Source organism: Trichomonas vaginalis, chromosome IV (genome assembly GCF_026262505.1).
Source record: "Trichomonas vaginalis G3 chromosome IV, whole genome shotgun sequence".
In the NCBI taxonomy this organism is placed as follows: Eukaryota; Parabasalia; order Trichomonadida; family Trichomonadidae; genus Trichomonas; species Trichomonas vaginalis.
Window position 1 is genome coordinate 21,377,438 of NC_067206.1, and position 11,966 is coordinate 21,389,403.

Sequence of the window (11,966 nt, forward strand, 5' to 3'; positions counted from 1 at the left end):
ATGAAGTTTTGACAAAACATTTACGATGAAATCATGACAAAACATTTACGATGAGGTCATGACAAAACATGTACGATGAAATCATGACAAAACATTTACGATGAAATCATGACAAAACATTTACGATGAGGTCATGACAAAACATTTACGATGAGGTCATGACAAAACATTTACGAAGAAACCTTGACAAAGCATATACGATGAAGAAATCATGACAAAACATTTACGATGAAGAAATCATGACAAAACATATACGATGAATTCATGACAAAACATATACGAAGAAGTCATGACAAAACATTTACGAAGAAGTTTTGACAAAGCATATACGATGAATTCATGACAAAACATTTACGACGAAGTCATAACAAAACATTTATGTTATACAGTAATGTTAGTCATGAATGTTTGTCCTAAGTGTTGGCGTTAGTGTTGAAAAATAATGTTTGTCCTACATGAAGCCGTACAAGCGTTTGAATTTGTTTATGCATAAAATTACTCTCTTGTTTTCTGTATCTATCATACAAACATAAGCATCACCTGTTTTTGTAAAGTTTATATGAAGTTTTCGATAGTTAAGACCTGTATAATAATAGAATGCGTCCTCATTCTCAACATAGTAGTAGAACTCAAACGAATGCTTACCATAATCTGTTATTTCAACAGCTTCGTCAGATATTTCATCAACGAACTCATAAACTATATCGCCATACTTGCTTTTATTTCTATTGTTTTCAGATCTAGAACACCAACGAAGGTTTGAGATTCTGTTGTCCGTTCTATCATGATTTATATGGTCTATTTCTTTCAAATTGTTTGGATTTTCAATCCACTGTTCTGCAATAATTCTATGCTTTAAATGCGTTTTGTTGTTTAAACTAAGCTCAATATAACCATGATTATTTAAGCATTCACTCTTAATATGTTTGTTTTTCTTTCGACGAATAGTAAAAGGATATGTCGTACAAATCTCATAATCTTCATGATTTCTCAATGTTTCCCATTGAGTTTGTTCCCCACTAACGTTCTCATTGACGTCCTCAATATCTTCTTCCTCACTGAACTCGTCAATATTTTCACTAGCTCCTTCTGTAATGTTTTCATCGGCATTGTCATTGACTTCTTCTGTAATGTTAGATGTTGTTGTTTCGCTCATGTTCTTTCACTAATGTTAAAAGTTATGTTGTACGAATTTTGAACAGAATTTAGAGCAGTTATGAAACAATGAAGTATTTTTAAGCTATTGAAAGGAACTATGAGAGTGAAGTACATGACAGCAATGACAAAAGGAACTAATATCAAACCTAATGAAATCGCTCACGAGGACATAGAGCTTAACAAGTACTTTGTGGAGTATCTTATAAGTGAAGAGTATGTAAGACCTTACTTCATGTTTGACAGCATGAATGAGGATGTTATTTCATGGTTAAAGAATATAAGCAATGTTTTCGGTAAGTACGTCATAGATGACAAAGGTCTTGTTGTATTTTATGAGACAGCAATACGAACACAGGAACTAATGGATATTATGCACTCAACAGCAAAGAAAGGATTTAGTACTATTGGCATGAATGAACATTGCAGGAATGACATATACAACCTATGCTCACGAAAGCCTTACACAAAAGCAATACAAATGATAGAACATAAGTGTCTAAGGTCAGCAAATGAAATCATTACTGTCAGTGGTTATGAAAGAACTGTTAGCAAAGATGAGTGGAAACAGCTATTCATATTAAGGAAGGACGTTGCTGAACTAGTTAAACCTGTTGCACAAACATTGTTTCAGATAAGACCAGCAATGACTAAGAACCCTTTGACCTTAGTCAATGAGACCATAGAGGTTGAAGATAATGACATGAAAGAACTAGGAATGAATGAGAGAAGTTGTGAAGGATGTTTGAGTCAAAACACATGGTTCTTCAGAGCTGTTAAGAAACTTAGTAAAGAACGACAGAAATATTTTATAGAGAAGTATTGCAAAGGATGTAAATGAATTGCTTGAAATAGAACTTAGAGACACTTTCACACTAAAGGACTTGAGAAAAATAAGTACATGAGTGAAGAGGTATTGACATAGTTAGTGTTATAAATGACTTAAGAAGATGTGTTGTCGTTATTGACGGAGCACGTATGACATATCTAGTGAAAGATTATGATGGAATACGAGACACAACAACACTTGTGTCAGTAGATAGCAAGGAATTCAATAAGCTCATGAAGAGTGTTTATGTAGGACGTATTGAGGAGAAGGATGTGAACGCACTGATGATTTATGAAGCGGGTCAGAACAAGAACTATCTTATGAAGTCAGGCATGAGATTCTTTGACGAAAGAGATGACATTTACAGCTATTTCAGAGGATATGAGTATGAGGTACTGAATGAAGTAGATGAAAGCGTTATTGAAGGATATTTGAAACATGTTCACGATGTCATATGTAATGAGGATGAAGAGCTTTATGAGTATGTTTTGAACTGGTTCGCCTACATCGTTCAAAATCCTTGTGGAAAGACTGGAACAGTACTTTTGTTAATAGGAAAGCAAGGAACTGGTAAGAATGTACTTAGTAATGTTCTATGCGAGCTCATTAGCAAGTACGCCAACAATAATATAACGGCAATAGAGAATGTGGTTGGTAGATTCAATGCTGCTATTGAGAACATGAAGCTCATCGTATGCAATGAACTAAGCTCATGCGATACGTCTAAGGTCATGAACCACGACGCACTAAAGTCAATAGTAACAGAGACTCAGTTGGACTTAAATCAGAAGTGTCAGCCAGTAAGAAAGATAGAGAATGTTTGTAATATCATCATGATATCTAACAACTTCAACTCAGTAAAGATTGACAAAGACGACAGAAGATTTGTTGTCATTGACGTAAGCAGCAGATACAAAGGAAATTACGAATATTTCTCAAATCTCATTGAAAGCTTTAATGAAGAGTTTTATTCAAACTTACTGACGTACTTCATGAGGAAAGATTTAAGTGAATTTGATGTAAGGAAGATACCATTCACCAGGGCTAAACAAGAACTCATCGAAATGAACAAAACACCTTACCAAATGTTTTACGAGGAGTTCTATGAAAAGTTTGTATCCGGATGGAATTGTACAGAGTGCTACAGAAGATATAAAGAATTTGCGAAGGAGAATGAATTCTTTGCATGTAGTTCAAATGTATTTGGTGGCAAGATGAGAGAATTTGTGAAAAGAAGTAGAAAGCGAGACGGTTCTGCAAGAAGTTATATTTACGAAGCAAGTATGATATTAGAAGGTCGTGGAAAGAAAGAAACAGTGAATTATGAGGAAGTGCTTGAAAAATTCATGGAGTACATGGGAAGCAATATAACATACAACAAAGACATATACAGTGAGTTTAAGTACTATTGTGAACAGCATGAGATTGAAGTAATGAGTAAAGGAGACTTTGAAACGCTTATGAAGACAGTGAGGAGGTCGTTCATGAGAACATGATGAAATAGTTCATGAGAACAGTGAGGAGGTCATACATGAGAACAGTGTGAAATAGTTCATGAGAACAGTGAGGAGGTCATACATGAGAACAGTGTTGAAATAGTTCATGAGAACAGTGAGGAGGTCGTTCATGAGAACAGTGTTGAAATAGTTCATGAGAACAGTGAGGAGGTCGTTCATGAGAACAATGATGAAATAGTTCATGAGAACAGTGAGGAGGTCGTTCATGAGAACAATGATGAAATAGTTCATGAGAACAGTGAGGAGGTCGTTCATGAGAAAGTGATGAAATAGTTCATGAGAACAGTGAGGAGGTCATACATGAGAACAGTGTTGAAATAGTTCATGATGTCGTTCGTGAAGAAGCCATTGCAACAAAGAATGAGATAAAGGATTTCATAGAACTTAACAAGGAGGAGTTTAAAGAAGGCTATGAAGTGAAAAGATGTGAAGAAGATTTCTTGGCGTATTTGAAGAAAAAGAGACTAAAGCCAATGGCTCAAAATAAGTTTCAATCGATGTTTGAAAAGAAACGTTTGAGCTATGGTGGTGTAAGAAGCACATATTACTTTGTTAAGAAGTGAGGACATTTATTTTTGTCGTTAGTGTTGGAGTTTTGTATTTGTTGTTAGTGAGAGAATAAATTAAATCATGAACTTTGCCATGGTCTCTGTCCCTAGTAGTTTTCATTAAGTTCTGGAAATAATGAAAGTCATAAACTTTGCCATGGTCTCTGTCCCTAGTAGTTTTCATTATCTCACAGAGTTAATGAAAGTCATACTTTCTATCAGATGAAGCATGTAGATGAATATAATGAAAGTTAGTGGGTTTGCCACGAGTTATGAATAAAATATTGGCATATTAGATGAGATAGCTGATGAAACAGATGAAGATAAATTAAATCTTGGACTTTGCCACACTCTGTCCCTAGTTCCTCAAAATCCTTGACAACGTTGCTTAGAAATTTTGGTTCAAAACCTCATCTGATTTTAATCTGTTATGCTACCTGTTAAGTTTCGCGAGATTATAAATGTCATGGAGTTATATAAAAAGGAGGGACAGCTAGGGACACTGGAAGTACTTGTAAGGCTATCTGTTAAGATTGCATGAAATACTAAAAAGTCATGAAATCCATTATCGCTGTGCTAGCTTCACCTTAGAGTAAAATGACGACTAAAGTCACTGAAGCAATGAAACAAAAGTTTTTGGTAGAATACATTAAATCAGGAACTATTCCAGAAGGTTTTTACATTCATACTATGAAGGATGGTAGAGTTCAGTTTAGAAAGATAAAACAACCATTAGACAGAGAAGGTATATTAAGGAAGATTAAACTTCATGAGGACAACATTGCTGAACTTAAGAAGAAGTTAGAAGAGTTGGAGAAAGCAGACGACAGTGAGGAATAAAATATTTCATTAGTTTTATTTTTACTGAAAATTTTTATTTGGATGTAATGACGAAAACTATTGAGATAACAAACTACAACGGTCATGAGTTCAAGAATTTGTTCTTCGTTCCTCGTGAAAATACATTCTATCAGATACGAGGGAGAAAGGGTAAAGTTAGTTTGAGCGTTTATGAAGGAATGAAGAATGGAAAGTTTATACAAGCATACGATACAAACGGTAAGCGTGTTTCATTAGCTTTGTCAAAACTTACAGGTATAAACTATGACAGTGATTTTGACCTATATGAAGAAGAAAGTGAGTCAGAAGATTATGAGCTGTTATATGAAGCACAGCAATGGGAGGAGTTGCAATACTTTTGTAAGTGAGAACGTTTATTTTTACATTAGTGAAGTCGTTTGTGAAAATATTAGTGAATTCGTTAGTGAAGTCGTTAGTGTTGTAAAATATACGTTAACGGTTTTGTAAAGTGTCAAATTCACATATAATGGGTAAGGAGGCGCGCAGTGCCGCCGTACCCATGATATGTATACTAACTTAAAGGTAAACAGCCAAATGATCCAATGTTGGATTTATCGAATGTATACGATGAAATGACCATTTTTACCGGTAAGTTCAACCTTGCCTTAGACACATTTGCATCCCCAGAATTCACGCATGTTGCAAAGATTTTCATTATGTTCACAATATATCAAATGATGAACAAATACAAACAACTTCAGTCAGCTAATATCAATCCGGAAAAACTTGCTGACAAATTATATAAGCCTATTACACGTGATGAGATCCGAAATAGAATGATTGCTATTGCTAACAGCATACACCTTGCTAAAGTTCTCGAATTCGCCAAAAAAGCATACACTTGTGTCGCCATCGATGAAGGCAAGACACATGATTACCACAATCTTGATTTTGTCTTAACAAATCCGTTGGAGCAAATGATGCCATACCCAGTAGAGGCGATAGATATGAAGGATGGCCAGACAAGTCAGGATTATAAATCCGCAATAACAGCAGGATTTAACAGAATTGACATTAGGAAAGTCAAGATAGGTAGTGTGGTAGTTGACGGAGGACCAGCACAGTTAAAATTCATCAAAGATACTTGGAATGATTCATTCTATCATGACAGAGATCCAAAATACTACAAGATATTGCTTATTCCCTGTTTGTGTCACAGAATCCACAACAGCTATCAATATATTGCTGGCAAGAACAACCAGTTACAAAGTTTAGTAAAGGATGTGCACAGAATTGCAGAACTTTGTCGCATTCATGCTGACGATATAGGTGCACAATGTCCACAGCATGTATCCACCAGATGGATATATGACTATAATATATGTGTCTTTATTCTTAAGTACGAAAACAAAATCAAGCAATATATAAATGTAGATCACGATAAAATCGTACAATTGAAAGATTGTTTAGCTGTTCTTAAAAAGCTAATCTTAGTATTCGAATCGGATAAGGCATTGTTGGCAAATTGTTACATTTGGCTTCGTAAAGCCATATCAGCTCTCAATCTTTTGACATCCAATTTGCATAATGCATTCGGATCCATCTTGGCATCTTCATTGGATAGCTATACCTTGGACTCTGACTTTGGTGGGCTATGGTGTTTGGCATTCTCTCTCACGCCGAGAGGAAGGTTCTACTTCCATAGAAAGTTTGTTAAAAACGAAGAAGTAGAAGATTTGGCCGATCCCTTGAGTTCCTTTCAAAGTGAGCATATTCCTGATAAAGATCCGGCAGAAGATTTACAGGACATTTACATGGATTCTATTTTTGAGGAAGGTAACACAAACGCTGTAATTGATGTAACAGATGAAGGCACATTTCGTAGAATTGTCGAATCTGATGATCAACTTAGGCTTACATTGCAAGATGTACGCGAGGATAATCATCAGACTGCCGAAAATGATCTAACAGCAGCTAAAGATTACCTCAAGCGCATTTTGGTTCAATTCCGATTGAACGAAAGACAAAAAACGCTTGTACTCTCGTTATATAATACGTTCATCAATAAGGAATCAGACATCTTTGAGAACGATCTGATGGACGAGGCACAAAATTATGCTTGGGAAGAGATCTCGCATAGAATTGGAGAAAGATCCATCCTTGCGGAAATAGCATTACGCTTGTTATGTTCATCTCCTTCGGAGGCAACATGTGAACGTAATATCAAAGCACAAAGGTTAATTTTGAACGTTAGGCGGTTAAGATCCAAGAAAAACTTGTTAAATAGCCGTCATATCTTAATGGCAACTAAATGAAATAAACATTTTGTTATTATTTATTTTTCAATATTAAATAGCCATTTTCTTCACAAATATTTCAATGTGTTTTTACAACAATTTAACATTCAATAATTTATAATGAATCGTTCTCTTTCATTAAACATTAATTAAAACCTCCGGTCATGAATATTTTTTTTGTTATTATTATTTTGTAATTTAAAATCTAATAATATATAAGAGTAATATTTATTATTTTACATTTTAATTCGTTATGATAATCTTTATATTTACAATATATAAAGCACCGATCCACAGATAATATAGTTCAGTGGTAAGAGTCATAGTATAAGCCTTAAGTTCCCCGGTTCGACCCTAGGGCCTTTTCGCTTTTTTTCTTTTTAGATTTTTTTTTCTGAAGTTTATTTTTAAGGTTCTCGCTGGCGCCCCCCCCCCCCGTTCACCAAAAAAATTTTCGATTTTTGCTGGCGACCCCCCCCCTTCGCTCGATATTTTTTTTGTGAACGGGGGGTCGCCAGCAAAAAAAGAGTAGGTGACAAAAGCGCATACTCTTAAATTAACCTTAAATGTTTATTTTTCGATATTTTCGGTATTAACCTTATTGTAAATTTTTCCGGTGATAAATTTATCACACTGAGGTTATTTTTCCGGTGAGATTTTTAACCTTGATTTAATGAAATTAATATATATAAATTTTATTATTTTTAATTTCGAATGAGTATAATAAAATATTTTTTATATCGTCATAACTCTCATCACTGTTGTGATTCCAAATGCGATTATTAAGGTTCAAGTCGCTAATGTTTTGAATGAAGATAGATCAGTAAGAATTCTTACAAGGGCAGGTAATCGGATTGTTGAGCAAAGAGCTTCAAAACACGATGAATGTTTGAAATTAATTCAACACATTTTGGAAATTGTCGAAAGCCGAAGGATTGAACCTAATGTCCTTATTCCATCTTTGAAGACAATATTAAATTTGGCACAAAGAAGTTTAAAGGAAGAGTAAGCAAGATTAGATAATTTGGACTTTTTTTAAAATTAATGAATAAACAGTATATTTTTGAAGTGTAAGCTTATTTACCTGAAGCTATATTACTTAATATAACATTCAAAGTATTATTGCTATTTATTGGAGAACAAATTTATGTAATTTTCACATGAAAATTGATAAATTTGTATTTCCTTATGATAATCAATTTTTGTATTTGTAGAGAGTCTCCCTGCATGATATCAAGACTTGGCTATTGGTCTTTATCCATTTTTGAAAATTGTATTGTAAATTGTAAGAATTTCTGAATACTACTACTATAAAATATAATTGCTTATCAATGTATATTCTCCCTGCATGATATCAAGACTTGGCTATAAGTCTTTATCCATTTTTGAAAATTGTATTGTAAATTGTAAGAATTTCTGAATACTACTACTATAAAATATAATTGCTTATCAATGTATATTCTCCCTGCATGATATCAAGACTTGGCTATAAGTCTCTATTCATTATGAGTATGACCCCATTTTTTTACAAAAAGTGCCGAGTTGCAACTTTGTCCCAATCTCCAAAAAAAAAACGATGTCAAAATTTATCCCAAAAATTTAAAGAAAATCGAAGAAAGTGCATCCCAGGGATTATAAAATTTAAGTTTTCACATCTTTATCTCAATTGAGTTATTAATAGTCATATCAGGATAAAATTAAGCAATAAAAATCTCATTTATTAAGTATCTGAGAATTTTTGGGAAAATTTAAAACAAGAAAAGGGTTTAATTTTGGATGTCCATTCTATATTTATTGTAAAAATAGTTTATTCGTGAAATTGCTCCGCTCAATCTCTGAAGTTTACTGGAATTAAGACAAAAATACATTCCACATATTTTATGTGTTATTATTTTCTGGCCATTTTCATACATTTAACAATTACTGAAAAAGTGACAATCTTGGAGAATGGAAATTGAAACAAATAATCCGGTTCCAGAATCCGAGAGAATCAGACAAATTATCAAAGGTAATTTTCAGAATCTTCGTCAGAAACAAAATCAGAATCATGAACCCATGTCTCTTACTGATGATATAACCTTTTTAGTTAAATTTATCAATGAATCTGTCTATTTCCCAATTCCAATATTGAGATCAGTTGGTGTCATCGTAATGAAAGGTGAAATAGCTTTCCATCTTCAAATTTTCCCAGAATACATTGCTTATCCTCGATTTAAGAACAGATTACCAGCAGAAAAATGGATAGAAAAGCAACCACAGAATGATCCTCAATGGCAGCTTGACAAGCTGATCGGTCCAGCCAATGCAAAAAATTGGTGTGTCTTTAAATTCCCAGAGACATCAAGTTTGAATCAATACATTATACAAAAACCACGTGTAGTTGCTACAGAGGCTAATATTAACCTACCATTCCAAGAAAACACGCCATTACCTTCTGAGGCCATGAATAAGTCTCAATTTAGTAATCTTTTCCCACTTGTTACGATTCAGTATGAGCGTGTTGTTGCAAATGAAACTATCTTCGAATACGATCCTCAAAAAACTTGGAAAAATCCAAAGCTTGCAAACTGCAAGATTTGCCATGTTGCTTTTGAAGAGATTCGACCACCTGTTACAAAGTAACTGAATGTTCATCAATTTTACCTTTCTTCATCTAATTTTTTTTATATCTCATTTTGTTATTATAAAATACATTGCTTATTACAATATTTAACACTCAGATTTTTAAATAATAATGTTCATTGTACTACAAAACGGTCAAAAACAAAATTATTTGATAAGTTAAAAATTTGTAAACCCTAAATACGAAAACACAATAGAGAAATGAATAAACTACATAAATTTATTATTTATTTTTCTATAGAAAAAAATACATTAATATAAAAGATAATATATATAAGAAACACTTACAAATCATAAGTTCCAATTGTCTGGTCATCAATTGACATCAGTTCCTGACTTATTGTTGCGTCTTCAGGTAAATCTGTCACTTTCTTCTTTCCTTCATTGAGAACGAAGTCCATGTGTAAGGCAGCATCATGGACTTCGTCATTATTATACAGTTCAGCGATCTCAGTGTCAATTCCAACAATGGATGGCCACAAATTTACGATTGTAAGGTGTTGTAATATACGAATTATACAATAATAAATAGCAAGAGATGGCTTATGCATCTCTTTCCATTCATTGAAAGCAATTCTGATCGTTGTTACTATAGCATTTTGCTTTTCCATTTTTCTAATTGCGATAAGAGCTGCTTCATCGGTCTGTTTCGATTTCCTTTGGATTGTTGATTGTGCCAACAAAAAGAAAATCTGTCTTCTCGTTGGCTTTTTCACTGCAGAAGGGAAATTTGATTCAATATCATTAAGTAATGGGGATATCTTATCAATTGCTTTTTGACTCTTAAGAAATGTCTTGATATCCAGCGATTGGAGTATCTCTTTGTTCGTCATCGTCTGTATCGGAGCATGATGAGGAACAAACATCGGAGCTGACTGGAATTGTATATTGTCATGCTTAATAGAATGCATGGAGTACTCTATAAAGTGACTTAACGTGTCAAGAGCTAACTTTTTGTCCCAATTAAATTGTAAACTTGCAAAAAGTGACACCAACGATTGTTTTGAACCAGATCTTTGAGCGAATAGAGCCATATCTTTGAAGTTTTTGGTTTCTGAGCTTGCCATGTTCAGGATCAATCTGTCGATCACAGGAACAACTTCAAAAATATTTCCGTTGTCCATATCAATTAATAAATTTGAATTCTTAATTGTTTGACAGTTCTGGCTCATTATTTGGTCATCAGGGTGTTCGACAAACAAATGTGTTGATGGTTTGCCCCTTGTAAAGTTGATGAAACATGAGAAATAGTGTGGAGAAAATACAATTGCGCATTCTCCGCAATGGTAGAAGGCAATTGGTATTTCTGTATTAGGAGCATCGATCATTATGTAATCATTGAAGTTTGTTGGGTAAACTGATATGAAAAATCCAATCTTTCCTGGTGATGTCGGAATAACTTGTTGAATTAAGAGAATTTTTGATTTATAATGCGACAAAAAGACTCTTCTATCTGTAAATTCGTAGTATGGAAGATGAGATAGTGACAATGGCGAATAGGAAAAGTCAGGAGACAACTTTTGTTCTTCAAGTAATGTAAATGGAAGAATTGGGAGAGTACTGACGCGTCCTTTAGTGAACTGGAACTCTGATAATACCATTGCATTATCATATCTATGTACTACGGACAGTAATAAGTTGCGAATATCAAATTTCCACCAGATAACTGAGTAGATATTGACTCCACCACGTACCCTTTGGAATTTAATTTCGCTTTTGTTGACAGTAATCGTAAGATGAGCTATGTTATTCCCAATAATATGAAGTAATTGATAAGCGTTGTTCTGTTTTTGAAGTATAAAGAAGGCAGTGATCGGATCATTTGACTGTATAGGTGATGATCTGGCCATGGTCTGAATATCTACAATATACGATGAAAAAACGAATCTTTGTTCAACTGGGATTCTTTCTGTTATCTGTATTAACTCTTTATCATGAGATAGTGCAGCAGATACAATATCAATGTACCCTTTAAATGATATAACTGTTAATGATGAGCCATCAGTATTCACTTGCTCTACAATTGTATGGCTTAATGTATTAACTGAGAATAGAAGTGAGCTACTCTCTGACTGACCAACAATTCGGACGCGGGAACCTTTTTCCCCACGCACTCCTTGGCGCGGAAATGTGGGGTGAAATTCCAACATCCAAATATAAAAAAATTTGTTGTCAATTTTGTCGGTTCAGAATCCAC

General features: G+C 33.9%; 7 protein-coding genes across 7 annotated transcripts, besides 2 other annotated features; 4 read left to right on the top strand and 3 right to left on the bottom strand.

The window, feature by feature from the left end:
• Positions 1 to 451: 451 nt before the first annotated feature.
• TVAGG3_0140650 (His-Me finger endonucleases family) lies at positions 452 to 1,156 on the bottom strand (the record flags this gene model as incomplete). The annotated part of the gene is made up of 1 exon (XM_051224240.1): positions 452 to 1,156. The coding sequence occupies one exon, from the start codon at positions 1,154 to 1,156 to the stop codon at positions 452 to 454; it is 705 nt and encodes a 234-aa protein (XP_051109226.1).
• A 2,333-nt stretch (positions 1,157 to 3,489) lies between these two features.
• TVAGG3_0140660 (uncharacterized protein) lies at positions 3,490 to 3,756 on the bottom strand (the record flags this gene model as incomplete). The annotated part of the gene is made up of 1 exon (XM_051224241.1): positions 3,490 to 3,756. The coding sequence occupies one exon, from the start codon at positions 3,754 to 3,756 to the stop codon at positions 3,490 to 3,492; it is 267 nt and encodes an 88-aa protein (XP_051109227.1).
• An 890-nt stretch (positions 3,757 to 4,646) lies between these two features.
• Positions 4,647 to 4,889, top strand: TVAGG3_0140670 (uncharacterized protein; the record flags this gene model as incomplete). Its single annotated transcript, XM_001302341.1, has 1 exon — positions 4,647 to 4,889. The coding sequence occupies one exon, from the start codon at positions 4,647 to 4,649 to the stop codon at positions 4,887 to 4,889; it is 243 nt and encodes an 80-aa protein (XP_001302342.1).
• A 47-nt stretch (positions 4,890 to 4,936) lies between these two features.
• Positions 4,937 to 5,257, top strand: TVAGG3_0140680 (uncharacterized protein; the record flags this gene model as incomplete). The annotated part of the gene is made up of 1 exon (XM_001302342.1): positions 4,937 to 5,257. One exon carries the CDS (start codon positions 4,937 to 4,939, stop codon positions 5,255 to 5,257), a length of 321 nt encoding a protein of 106 aa, XP_001302343.1.
• A 195-nt stretch (positions 5,258 to 5,452) lies between these two features.
• Positions 5,453 to 7,165, top strand: TVAGG3_0140690 (ribonuclease H-like family; the record flags this gene model as incomplete). The annotated part of the gene is made up of 1 exon (XM_001302343.1): positions 5,453 to 7,165. The coding sequence occupies one exon, from the start codon at positions 5,453 to 5,455 to the stop codon at positions 7,163 to 7,165; it is 1,713 nt and encodes a 570-aa protein (XP_001302344.1).
• Positions 7,166 to 7,673: 508 nt separating this feature from the next.
• Positions 7,674 to 7,886: a mobile genetic element.
• Positions 7,887 to 8,710: a mobile genetic element.
• Positions 8,711 to 9,095: 385 nt separating this feature from the next.
• Positions 9,096 to 9,832, top strand: TVAGG3_0140720 (uncharacterized protein; the record flags this gene model as incomplete). The annotated part of the gene is made up of 1 exon (XM_001302344.2): positions 9,203 to 9,769. One exon carries the CDS (start codon positions 9,203 to 9,205, stop codon positions 9,767 to 9,769), a length of 567 nt encoding a protein of 188 aa, XP_001302345.1.
• A 221-nt stretch (positions 9,833 to 10,053) lies between these two features.
• TVAGG3_0140730 (uncharacterized protein) lies at positions 10,054 to 11,919 on the bottom strand (the record flags this gene model as incomplete). Its single annotated transcript, XM_001302345.1, has 1 exon — positions 10,054 to 11,919. One exon carries the CDS (start codon positions 11,917 to 11,919, stop codon positions 10,054 to 10,056), a length of 1,866 nt encoding a protein of 621 aa, XP_001302346.1.
• Positions 11,920 to 11,966: the final 47 nt, after the last annotated feature.